The sequence below is a fragment of the Muntiacus reevesi genome, chromosome 9 (genome assembly GCF_963930625.1).
Source record: "Muntiacus reevesi chromosome 9, mMunRee1.1, whole genome shotgun sequence".
NCBI lineage: Eukaryota > Metazoa > Chordata > Mammalia > Artiodactyla > Cervidae > Muntiacus > Muntiacus reevesi.
Genome location: NC_089257.1, coordinates 4,608,456 through 4,622,435, shown reverse-complemented (window position 1 = coordinate 4,622,435; position 13,980 = coordinate 4,608,456). Strand labels below are relative to the sequence as shown.

Sequence of the window (13,980 nt, the reverse complement as noted above, 5' to 3'; positions counted from 1 at the left end):
GAGGAAATCAGAATTGAAAGAGACGCATGTACACCAATATTCATCACAGCACTGTTTACAATAGCTAGCACATGGAAGTAACCAAGATGTCCACTGACAGACAAATGGATAAGAAAGCTGTGGTATGTATACACAATAGAATACTACTCAGCTATTAAAAAGAGTGCATTTGAATCAGTTCTAATGAGGTGGATGAAACTGGAGGCTATTATAGAGAGTGAAGTAAGTCAGAAACAAAAACACCAATACAATATATTGACATATATGTATATGTATACATATATATATATATATGGAATTTATAAAGATGGTAATAATGACCCTATATGCAAGACAGCAAAAAAGATGAAGATGTAAAGAATAGACTTTTGGACTCTGTTGGAGAAGGCGAGGGTGGGATGATTCGAGAGAATAGCATTGAAACATGTATATCATCATATGTGAAATAGATCATCACTCTAGGTTCGATGCATGAGACAGGGTGCTCAGGGCTGGTGCACTGGGAAGACCCTGAGGGATGGGATGGGGAGGGAGGTGGGAGGGTGTTCACGATGGGGAACACATGTAAATCCATGGCTGATTCATATCAAGGTATGGCAAAAACCACTACAATATTGTAAAGTAATTAGCTATCAATTAAAACAAATAAATATATTAAAAAATAAAATAAAAATTGTATTTTCTCTTTTCCATTTTAAAGACAAACTCACTTTTTATTGTTATGATTATTTCCCAAAGTCACTTTATCATCCCAGAACTTCCTCATAGCATTTTCTCGTCTAAATTTCTGAGCTTGAAGTTTAAGAAGTTTAACAAAAGCCTTCTCATGATATAAAATGTACCCAAGCCTTGGATACAAATACATGAATAAACAGAGCATGAAAACTAAGATGACCGTAGTGATGTGAGAGACACAGGTGGAGAGAACTTTGCATCTCCCCTCCAAGCTGTGTCTCTAGGGAGGACAAGATGACCAGCTAAGAGACCAACAAGGGAAATTGTTTTAATGGATAAATGAACCAATGATTGGCATCAACAGAGTTCAAGGATGTGAATTCCATGCAGACAAGTTTCAACAAAGTGTTTAAGGCACACAGGAATGGTCTTTGACATTGAACCACAGACAGGCAGCCACACTATGAAGATCTGTGTGGTTGCAAGTACAGCCTTCCCATTCCTATTACTTGAAAAAGGAAGCCACATCCCTGTCACTCATGATGGTTTCACAGGACAGGGTTTTGCGGATGGTCACATAGAGCTCACTGGCAACCAGTATGGGCAGGAAGATCTCAGGAGCAAAAGATGCTCAGCAAAGACATTAGTCCTGGACTTCCTGAAGGAGATGATTTTTTTCTTACAGCAAGTGTCAATTGGTATTTCAGATGTCATAGATAAAGAACAGCAGATGTTCACAAGGGACAGAAATATAAGCAGGAACTGTAATTCCTGCTTTACCCAAATTTACAAACGGTGACTTTTAACTGACAACATCTTTTCATACCTGGGTCACAGTTTATACTCTGAAGACATCAAGTCCTCTAAAATGACCCTTCTTAAAGTGAAACTTATTGAAAATAATAACTGAATATTATTTTGTGACTAAACTATTTTAAATTTGTCTTAACTTCATTTTAAACTCGGAGGAGGCAATGGCAACCCACTCCAGTACTCTTGCCTGGAGAATCCCATGGAGGGAGGAGCATGGTAGGCTGCAGTCCATGGGGTCGCTAAGAGTTAGGCACGACTGAGCGACTTCACTTTCACTTTTCACTTTCATGCATTGGAGAAGGGAATGGCAACCCACTCCAGTGTTCTTGCCTGGAGAATCCAAGGGACAGGGGAGCCTGGTGGGCTGCCGTCTACAGGACTGCACAGAGTCGGACATGAGTGAAACGACTTAGCAGCAGCAGTATTTTAAACTATATTATTAATCTTATTTATATTCAATTTATTATTTTATTTGTAATAATTTGGAACAGAGATATACAAGCCTAGGCATACCTCTGAAAAAGAATAGTAATGAGGGACTGCTAGTCTCTTTCCTTATCAAAATGTGTTATATATCATAGCAATTATATTATGTGCCAATCTGCACATGAATAAAGAGATCAATGAAAAAGAATCACGTCTTGAATTATATCCAAATACATAGGGCTTCAGGATGCAATAGTCAGGATTTTAAATCAATGGCAAAAAGATATTTACATGACCATTTAAAAGAAACCTAAAATTTAGAGAAACAGCTAAAAATTGAATCAATATTTATCTCCTATAGCAAAATTAATTCAAGACAAATCAAAAGTTTCCATATGATATCAAAAATGTTTTAAAAATTAAATACTAAAAAAGAATTGAAGAAGTGTCACAAGTGAAATGAGAAAATTCTTCATAAGCAATATACAAAAAAACTGAATATAGTATAAAAATATTACATACAAAAAGCACTCCACATAGGATAAAAATTTAAGAACATACAACCAGAATATATTAATTATATATACAATATAAAAGAGATCCTTTCTTTAATATATGATCTCATAAAAATAAAAAATTGACTGAAGTAAGACACGCATATAAAATATCCACCAAAAAATAATTACAAGTCAAGTTAAATGTATTGAATGATGCCCAGTTAAATTATATCAAAAGGGTAGCAAAGTATAAAAATAACTTTAATCAGTTGTTATAACTATTTATCAGGTACTGGTCTCGAAAATATGGACAAATGAATTCTCACTGACAGTGGACAAGACTGTAGTTGTTATACAACCTCCAGAAAAATAGTTTGTCAATAACTATCAATATCAACATTTTAAATGCATATGTTACCTCATCATTGATTCAAATATCAAAACAACAATTTTATGCCTAGGAAATCATATTTGCACATATTCAAAAACATATTTATTTGAAAACTGTTTGTCATAAAAAAGTTTAAAATCACATGAAAAGGAATGAGCATATGAATTTTAATATAAATTTATAAGAAGCATTGTGAAATATGAGAAAGTTAAGGGATATGTTTGAGCTGATATTGAAATATCTTTAAGACGTGGCATAGTAAAAGCAAGTGTGATATACATAGAAAAAGCAAATATATATATGGCAAATAAACTGGCATTTGCAAATATTTTTACTAAATGAAAATTAAGAAAAAAAATTAGATTCTAGCTCTTAGAGTGAAGATTGGAAAATATTGAGAGAAAAAGGAGAAATTTGTTTGACACTTCACCCCATATTATTTGGTTTTATTTATGTTGTTTATTATTATCTATTTTACTTCAGTTTTCTTGTGAACAGTAACAGTATTAAAGTAAGAAATTTGTGTATAATGCAAGTGAAATATACTAACAAAGAATATATAGAATTAAATATTTTAAATTGTAAAAATTAAAAAGTTTACTTAAATTACAAGATGCTAAATAAAAATTATCTTGTCTCTGAAAAAGAGTAAAAAAGCTAAATACATGAATTGATTAAAAATCAGTGTTACTATATAATACATTTCCCACTTAATCATTATTTATTATTTAACACCTTACCATGCAGGCATTACACATTTCTAGGTACAGTGATAAACAAGTAATTATGGGCCTTGCATTCTAGTATGGAGGAAACGGTTATTAATAGCACAGCTGTATAATTGTAATCTTTAATTGAAATTATCATAAACTCTTTGAAGACAGATAATTTTTTCTTTTTAAAGAAAAAATTTTAAATCAGAATCAAATTTTAAAATGACTTCTGCATTCTAAGGAAATGGAACCTGCTGTCAAATGACTCCCTTCATGGTAGATGATGCACTTATTTAATATGAGATATGATGTTTCTTCTCCAGAGCTTCTTCATAGCATTAGTCAACTCAGAATTTCTTAGACTGTAGATTAATGGGTTCAGCATGGGGGTTATGACTGTATAGAACACACTCACAGATTTGTCAAGGGGGTAGGTCTTAGCAGGTCTCACATACATGAAAATGCAGGGAACAAAGAAGCAGACAACCACGGTGATGTGGGAGCCACAGGTCTGGAGGGCTTTCCGCCTCCCTTCCTGACTCAGGTTCTTCAGAGAGTGCAGGATGACTCCGTAGGAGATGAGTAAGAGCAGAAACACAGCAGTGCAGATCAGTCCTCCATTGGCCAACACTAAGACACCAACGATATAGGTGTCAGCACAGACGAGTTCCAATAAAGGATACATGTCACACATATAGTGATCAATAACATTGGGGCCACAGAATGGGAGCCAAGAAATAGTGCTAAGTTGAATAATTGAGTGCAGAAAACCTCCAACCCAGGACAGCACCAGCAACACAATGCAAACCCTCTGCCTCATGATCACCAGATAATGCAAGGGCTTACAGATGGCCACATAGTGGTCATAGGCCATCACCAGCAGAAGGAAGACCCCGGATCCAGCAAAAAGGTGCTCTGCAAACAGCTGGGTCATACAGAATTCAAAGGATATGTTTTTTTCCCCAAATAACAACTCTGAAATCAATCTGGGAGTGATAGAAGTGGAGTAAGTGACATCCATACATGATAAGCTAGCAAGAAAAAAGTACCTCGGTGAGTTCAGAGTCTCACTGACAGCTATAGTCACTATAATAAGAAGGTTGCCCACCAGAGTCAAAAGGTAGATGAACAGGAACAAAACGAAAAGGACTTTCTGCTCCTTTGGATTCTGTGTGAGACCCAGAAGGACAAAGTAGGTTACATTGTTTCCTGATTCCATCTAATCTGAACAGAAGCTGCCTTCACATATTAAAGCAGTTTACCTTAAAAAAAAAAAAAAAAGACAAAAGACAAAAAAAAAGGGGATAGCACTTAAAGGGGGAAAAGTGCTCAAATGTATAAGAATAATTTTTTATTTATCCATTCATTGGAAGAACGTTTATAGAGCATCTATTTGTGTCTAATGTATCATAGACATTTTGGTTACTAAATTGAATAAGGCATAGTTCTTTTTTCTGTTTTTTGTTTTTTTGTTTGTTTTAACCTCAGTGATATGACACAGAATGAAAAAGCAAGCAATTCCAGACACATGTATTAAGTTCCATTAAATTCACACAGTGCTGAGGAGTCAGATATAGGAATGCATCAAATGGGTATCACAGAGGACTTTCAAGAGGAAGCAGTACTTGAGCTGAGTGTATAAAAGAATTTAAAGTATAAAGAAATAGGAAGAGAAAGCCATGAAAAGGTGTAGCACTTACAGACACGATGTATAATATATGAGGCACACTTAAGGTAATACACGTAATCAATATGGGTAGATGAATGAGTGAATAGAAGATCCTTGTCCTGAACTGTCTCTAACCTCACTGACACTTCTTAGGTCTTTAGGTGCATATTTCCCTTTTCTGACCAATGAGTTAGACTGTAGCAGTCTAATTTTGCATCTCCAACCCCCATCTTTCCCGAAATTTCAAACGTTTATTTGCAACATCTCTAATTTTGAAATCAAATCGAATAGCAATTTACTATTTGTAAAACTAATTTCTGAATTTTCCACAATAAACATGAGCATTTTCTAAACAAAATTTAAAGAGGCATTCCTTATTTATCTCGTTAAATACTATAGTTTTCCATGTTATTGTTCAGAAAAAAATTTTAGTGTTTTTTACTCATTTGTTACACTCAGAAAATTTAAGTAAATCCTACTAGCTCTACTATATCACAGATTCGATCATTCCCTACTTAATTTCTTACAGGTCCACCATAACAGCCTCCTACTAACTCTCTTCACATTTATATTGGCCTCAAAAGTCAGTTCTCCTGAAGCAGTCAAACTGTCCTTTTTAATCTTATTCTGATAACATCACTCTACTTCTCCAAACTCCTACAGTATATTCCAATCACTCACTCATAGTTTAATGCAGCACATTTAATATTTACAGTAGCAAGAACTGTAATCCTTGTTTCAGAAGCGAAGAAATTAAGGCTCAGAATATCTAATTCATTTTCTCAAGTACACATTTGTAAGTGGTACACTTAGAATTGAATCTAAGTTTGATTTACTCTAAGTAATTTACTCTCCTACATAACAAAGAAAGTCTCACAACTGTGAGCCTGGTTCCCAGTATTTAATATCAGTCTTACCTTCTGGACGCTTATTCAGAACCTGAAGAATAACTTGAAGTTACTTATAAACACTTAGAATTATTTTTCTTCTAGTTTGACAACAGAGTGCAAAAGGCTGCCTTATTACTTGAGCATATAGTTTATTTGACTGTCTGTCCATTTGTTTCATGGAGTCTTCTGACTATTCAGATCATTTTTATGTGCAGTGTAGATTATTTGAAAGGAATTCCATGGTGCACACACTGATAAACATGTTTATTGCATTAGGAAATATATCAAAATGACAAGCAAATCCTACATATACATAGAAGAAATTAACTAGTTATTTGGCAGGGACATTTTTCAGAAGTAACTTCTTTCCTCCTAACTTCAAAAATACAAATAGCATTTGACTGCTCAGTTCTTTTCACTCTGTCATATTAACATGACCAGACTCGTGAAATTTTGAAAGACATTCCCATGATACTTTTTGAATCATGCTATAAGTCTAAGAAAGCAGCCCCTGAAATTGTTATGCCAGGTACTAAGCGAATAGCATCTGCTTCCTATTAGGGGTGAAGGTCACAGGCTATTTCAGCCCTTCCAGCTGCAGTTATCACTGAGTCTTGGAATGTGTCCAAGGCTGATTCTTGTTTAACTAATTCACTGGGGTTTTCCACAAAGGTTTTAGGAACATCTATAGGGGCTTTCCTGATGGCTCAGTGATGAAGAATTCACTTGCCAATGCATAAGATGCAGGTTTGATCCCTGGGTTGGGAAGATCCCCTGGAGAAGGAAATAGCTACCCGTTCCAGTATCCTTGCCTGGGAAATCTCATGGACAGAGGAGCCTGGCAAGCTACAGTCCATGAGGTGGCAAACGAATCGGACATGACTTAGGAGACTTAATATATTCTCCCCTGCCATGGAAAGAATATCTTTCTGTTTATTCAATAATAGATTTAATCACGTTAAAATCTGGTTAAATAAATAAAATTATACTAAAAATAAAATTAAATGTTTTAAAGTTTTAGATGTAACAACTAATGATTTTTCCAATTATTAATTGTTTTTAAAGTTAGGGCACATCTCTTATGCCAGCAACTGTGCTATGAGCTAGGACACAGCACTTAATAAACCAGAGGGAAAATCACATAAAAACAATTTTTTTCCTGCACAGACATTATAATAGGTCAGAAAATAAAGAAGGAGATATTTAATAAAATAGTTATAGTCTTATTTGGGGCTTATAAGAAAAAAAAAATAGAATAATGAGACAGAAAAGAAGAGGGAGAATTCTACTGTGGATAATATAATAGGGGAAGTCCCTTAAAAGGTTATCTTTAAGCTGTGATTGAAAGGTAGGAAGTGACTGTCATTAGAAGCACTGTTCCAGAAAGTAATACTAAATAAAAATTAATAAAATTATCTCCTGTCATCAGAGATGACAGGACCTATATTTAGAAAAATATAAACTTTTCACAGGAATTTTTCTGGCAGTGCTATGTTATAAAAGGACTTGTGAGAGTGTGCCCTCTTGTCTTATTCTATATTTTAATGGGGAAGATTTCAACCTTTCTATGTTGAGGATGATGTTAGCTATAGATATGTTATATATAGACTTACTTATGTCAAGGTACTTTCCTTCTATTTCCAATTTGTTGGGAGTTTTTTATGAAATGATGTTGAATTTCTATGTGTAACTAGCAACTCAAGGAAAAATTAAGAAAGTAATTCCATGTACAAAAGCATGAAAAAAGAATAAAATATTTACCAGACCACCTGACCTGCCTCTTGAGAAACCTGTATGAAGGTCAGGAAGCAACAGTTAGAACTGGACATGGAACAACAGACTGGTTCCAAACAGGAAAAGGAGTACGTCAAGGCTGCATATTGTAACCCTGTTTATTTAACTTATATGCAGAGTACATCATGAGAAACACTGGGCTGGAAGAAACACAAGCTGGAATCAAGATTGCCAGAAGAAATATCAATAACCTCAGATATACGGATGATACCACCCTTATGGCAGAGAGCGAAGAGGAACTAAAAAGCCTCTTGATGAAAGTGAAAGAGGAGAGTGAAAAAGTTGACTTAAAGCTCAACATTCAGAAAACTAAGATCATGGCATCTGGTCCTGTCACCTCATGGGAAATAGATGGGGAGACAGTGGAAACAGTGACAGACTTTATTTTGGGGGGCTCAAAAATCACTGCAGATGGTGACTGCAGCCATGAAATTAGAAGACGCTTACTCCTTGGAAGGAAAGTTATGACCAACCTAGATAACATATTAAAAAGCAGGGACATTACTTTGCCAGCAAAAGTCTGTCTGGTCAAGGCTATGGTTTTTCCAGTGGTCATGTATGGATGTGAGAGTTGGACTGTGAAGAAAGCTGAGCACCGAAAAATTGATGCTTTTGAACTGTGGTGTTGGAGAAGACTATTGAGAGTCCCTTGGACTGCAAAGAGATCCAACCAGTCCATCCTGAAGGAGATCAGTCCTGGGTGTTCATTGGAAGGACTGATGCTGAAGCTGAAACTCCAGTACTTTGGCCACTTCATGCGAAGAGTTGACTCATTGGAAAAGACCCTGATGCTGGGAGGGATTGGGGGCAGGAGGAGAAGGGGACGACAGAGGATGAGATGGCTGGATGGCATCACCAACTCAATGGGCATGAGTTTGAGTAAACTCCGGGAGTTGGTGATGGGCAGGGAGGCCTGGTGTTCTGCGATTCATGGAGTCGCAAAGAGTCGGACACGACTGAGCGACTGAACTGAACTGAACCAAAGAGATAAATCCTGTAAACTGAAAACTACAAAAGCTTAGTGAGAGATATTATGGAACACACACAAATACGAAAAGACATTTATGATCTGGGACATTTAAAAGTATTAAGTTGTTAATACTACCTCAAGTGATCTACAGGTCAAAATAGCAAAACTGATTTTGCAGAAATAGAAAAATCCATGCTAAAATTCATGTGAAATCTCAAGGACTCCAAGTTGCCAAAACAATCTTGAAAAGAAGAAAGCTGGGGGTCTTTTACTTCCTGACTTTAAAACATACTATACAAAGCGATGGTAATCATAGCACTAGTATTTGAATAAAGATGGACGATGAACTAATGGAATAAAATAGAAAGCCTAGAAATAAATCTTTGTGTATGTCTTTACATAATTTTCAACAAGGGTGCCAAGAGTATTTAGTGGGGAAAATATAACAAGTTATAAAAAAGGTAATCACAAAAAAGCAATTATCATATGATTTCACTTACAAGAAGGACTTAAAGCAGTCAAATTCATAAACAGAAATTAGAATGGTGGCTGCCTGGGGCTCCATGAGCTTATATGGAGAATATTGTTTAATGACTGAAATTTCAGTTTGGGAAGTTGGAAAAGTCTACAGATGGATAGTGGTAATGTTTGCATAACAAGTAGCTGTCACTTTAAAAGAATTAAAATTGTAAACTTTGTTATGTATGTTTTACTAAGCCATGTCCAGCTCTTTGCTGACCCCATGGACTGCAGCATACCAGGCTTCCCTGTCCTTTTTTATCCTCCCAGAGTCTGCTCAAAGTCATGCTCTCTGAGTTCGTGATCCTATCTAACTGTCTCATCCTCTGTGTCCCCTTCTCCTCCTGCCTTCAGTCTTTCCCATAATCAGGGTGTTTTCCAATGGGTGGCTCTTTGTATCAGATGGCCAAAATATTGGAGCTCCAGCTTCAGCATCAGTCCTTCCAAAGAATGGTCAGGGTTGATTTCCTTTAGGATTGGCTAATTTGATCTCTTTGCTGCCCAAGGAGCTCCCAAGAGTCTTCTCCAGCACCACAATCCAAAAGCATCAACTCTTTGACACCCAACCTTCTATATGCACATATGAGCACAATTTTCAAAATAAATGTAAGAACTAAGGGACTTCCCTGGTGGCGCAGTGGATGGTAATCCTCCTGCCAGTGCAGGGGACATAGGTTTAAACCCTGGTCCGGAAGATCCCACATGCTGCGGAGCAATTAAGTCCATGCTCCACAACCACTGAGCACATGCTCTAGAGCCCAAGCGGTACAACTAGAGAGCCCGCACGCCACAACTACCGAAGTCTGCATACTCCAGGGTCCTCTAGCCTCAACTAATGAGCCCCGGTGCTGCAATTACTAAAGCCCAGGCACCCTAGAGGCAGCTTTTCACAGTTTTTAGTCACAACTATGGAGCCTTCATGCTTCAACTATTGAAGCCTGTATACCTAGAGCCTTTGCTCCTCAACAAGAGAAGCCACAAAGTGAGAAGCCCATGCAACCACAACTAGAGAGCAACTCCCACTCTCCACAACTATAGAAATCCCGCATGCAGCAATGGAGACCCAGGGCAACCAATAAACAAATAAAACAGTGCATGTGTTAGTTGCTCAGTCATGTCCAACTCTTTGCAATACCGTGGGCTGTAGCCCGCCAGGCTCCTCTGTCCATGGGTTTCCCAGGCAAGAATACTGGAGTGGGTTGCATTCCATGCAAAAAAAAAAAAAAAAAAAAAAAAAAAAATGAAGTCAGTTTCTTAAAAGGAAAAAAAATTAAAAAAAAAAACTAAGGTGACTTCATTAACTGAAATATGAAAGGGAACATAAACTGTACCTCGATAGCCCAAAGTATATGCAAATATAATTGGCTTCAGATAAAGTTGGGTAACTTGTTTAAGAGGTAAATATGTCAACGCAATGGCAAAACCACTAAATTAAACTCTTTTTTAAATTTTATTTTATATTAGAGTACAGTTGATCCACAATGTGTTAGTGTCAGGTCTAAATCAAACGGACTGAGTTATACATATATATGTATCTATTTTACCAAATTCTTTTTCCAGTTAGGTTATTACAAAATATTGAGTTACCTTTGTTATAGAGTAGGTCCTTGTTGATTATCTATTTTAAATATACTAGTGCGTATTGTCAATATCCAAGTATTATGTAATCTACTTGAGTAACCTGCCAGGCTCCTCTGTCCATGGAATTTTTCAGGCAAGAATACTGGAGTGGGCACCCTTGTCTTGTTCCTGATTTTCAGGGAAATGCTTTCAATTTTTCACCATTGAGGATAATGTTTGCTGAGGGTTTGTCATATAAAGCTTTTATTATGTTGAAGTATATTCCTTCTATACCTACTTTCTGGAGCGTTTTTATCATAAATGGATGTTGAATGTTGTCAAAGGCTTTCTCTGTATCTATTGAGATAATCATACGGTTTTTATTTTTCAATTTGTTAATGTGGTGTATTACATTGATTGATTTGTGGATATTGAAGAATCCTTTAATCCCTGGGATAAAGCCCACTTGGTCATAATGCATGATCTTTTTAATATGTTGTTGGATTCTGTTTGCTAGAATTTTGTTAAGGGTTTTTGCATCTATGTTCATCAGTGATACTGGCCTATAGTTTTCTTTTTTTGTGGCATCTTTGTCAGGTTTTGGTATTGAGGTGATGGTGACCTCATAGAATGAGTTTGGAAGTTTACTTTCTTCTGCAATTTTTGGAAGAGTTTGAGTAGCATAGGTGTTCTTCTCTAAATTTTTGGTAGAATTCAGGTGTGAAATCATCTGGTCCTGGGCTTTTGTTTGTTGGAAGATTTCTGATTGCAGTTTCAATTTCCATGCTTGTGATGGGTCTGTTGAGATTTTCTATTTCTTCCTGGTTCAATTTTGGAAAGTTGTACTTCTCTAAGAATTTGTCCATTTCTTCCAAGTTGTAAATTTTATTTGCATATAGTTGCTGATAATAGTCTCTTATGATCCTTTGTATTTCTGTGTAGTCTGTTGTGATCTGTCAATTTTCATTTCTAATTTTGTTGATTTTATTTTCCTTCCTTTGTTTCTTGATGAGTCTGCCTGATGCTTTGTCAATTTTATTCACCTTCTCAAAGAAGAAGTTTTTGGTTTTGTATAGTAGTCTCTTTTGCTTCTTTTGCATTTATTACTGCCCTAATTTTTTAATATTTCTTTCCTTCTACTAACCCTGGGGTTCATAATTTCTTCCTTTTCAAGTTGCTTTGGGTGTAGCATTAGGTTATTTGTTTGACTTTTTTCTTGTTTCTTCAGGTAAGCCTGTATTGCTATGAACCTTTCCCTTAGCAATGCTTTAACAGTGTCCCATAGGTTTTGGGTTGTTGTGTTTTCATTTTCATTCATTTATATGCATATTTTGATTTCTTTTTTGATTTCTTCTGTGATTTGTTGGTTATTCAGCAGCGTGTTGTTCAGCCTCCATATGTTGGAATTTTGCCCACTACTCACCACTACTATTCAATATAGTTTTGGATGTTTTTGGCCACAGCAATCAGAGCAGAAAAAGAAATAAAAAGAATCCAGATAGGAAGAGGAGTAAAACTCTCTCTGTTTGCAGATGACATGATCCTCTACATAGAAAACCCTAAAGACCCCACCAGAAAATTACTAGAGCTAATCAATGAATATAGTAAAGTTGCAGGGTATAAAATTACACACAGAAATCCCTTGCATTCCTATGCACTAACAATGAGAAAACAGAAAGAGAAAGTAAGGAAACAATTCCATTCACCATTTCAATGAAAGAATAAAACACTTAGGAATAAATCTACCTAAAGAAACAAAAGACCTATATATAGAAAACTATAAAAGACTGATGAAAAAAATCAAAGAGAACACAAATAGGTGGAGAAATATACTATGCTTTTGGATCAGAAGAATCAATATAGTGAAAATGAGTATACTACCCAAAGCAATCTATAGATTCAATGCAATCCCTATCAAGCTACCAACGGTATTTTTCACAGAACTAGAACAAATAATTTCACAATTTGTATGGAAATACAAAAAACCTTGAATAGCCAAAGCAATCTTGAGAAAGAAGAATGGAACTGGAGGAATCAATCTGTCTGGCTTCAGTCTCTACTACGAAGCCACAGTCATTAAGACAGTATGGTACTGGCACAAAGACAGAAATATAGATCAATGGAACAAAATAGAAAGTCCAGAGATAAATCCATGCACCTATGGACACCCTATCTTTGAAAAAGGAGGCAAGAATATACAGTGGAGAAAAGACTGGGAAAACTGGTCAACCACTTGTAAAAGAATGAAACTAGAACACGTTCTAATACCATACACAAAAATACACTCAAAATGGATTAAAGATCTAAATATAAGACCAGAAACTATAAAACCCCTAGAGGAAAACATAGGCAAAACACTCTCTAACATAAACCACAGCAGGATCCTCTATGACTCACCTCCCAGAGTACTGGAAATAAAAGCAAAAATAAACAAATGGAACCTAATTAAAATTAAAGGCTTCTGCACAACAAAGGAAACTATAAGCAAGGTGAAAAGACAGTCTTCAGAATGGGAAAAAATAATAGCAAATGAAGCAATGGACAAAAAATTAATCTCAAAAATATACAAGCAACTCCTGCAGCTCAATTTCAGAAAAATAAAAGACCCAATCAAAAAGTGGGCCAAAGAACTAAGCAGACATTTCTCCAAAGAAGATATACAGATGGCTAACAAACACATGAAAAGATGCTCAACATCACTCATTATCAGAAAAATGCAAATCAAAACCACAATGAGGTACCACTACACACCAGTCAGGATGGCTGCTATCCAAAAGTTTACAAGCAATAAATGCTGGAGAGGGTGTGGAGAAAAGGGAACACCCTTACACTGTTGGTGGGAATGCAAACTAGTACAGCCACTATGGAAAACAGTGTGGAGATTCCTTAAAAATTTGGAAATAGAACTGTCATATGACCCAGCAATCCCGCTACTGGGTATACACACTGAGGAAATCAGAACTGAAAGAGACACATGTACCCCCAGTGTTCATCACAGCACTGTTTATAATAGCCAGGACATGGAAGCAATCTAGATGTCCATCAGCAGATGAATGGATAAGA

The 13,980-nt window shown here is 36.1% G+C and overlaps 1 protein-coding gene across 1 annotated transcript; it reads right to left on the bottom strand.

Annotated features, from left to right (window-relative positions):
* Positions 1–3,804: 3,804 nt before the first annotated feature.
* On the bottom strand, positions 3,805–4,734 carry LOC136175335 (olfactory receptor 4A47-like). The gene has a single exon (XM_065945665.1). The coding sequence runs from the start codon at positions 4,732–4,734 to the stop codon at positions 3,805–3,807; it is 930 nt and encodes a 309-aa protein (XP_065801737.1).
* Positions 4,735–13,980: the final 9,246 nt, after the last annotated feature.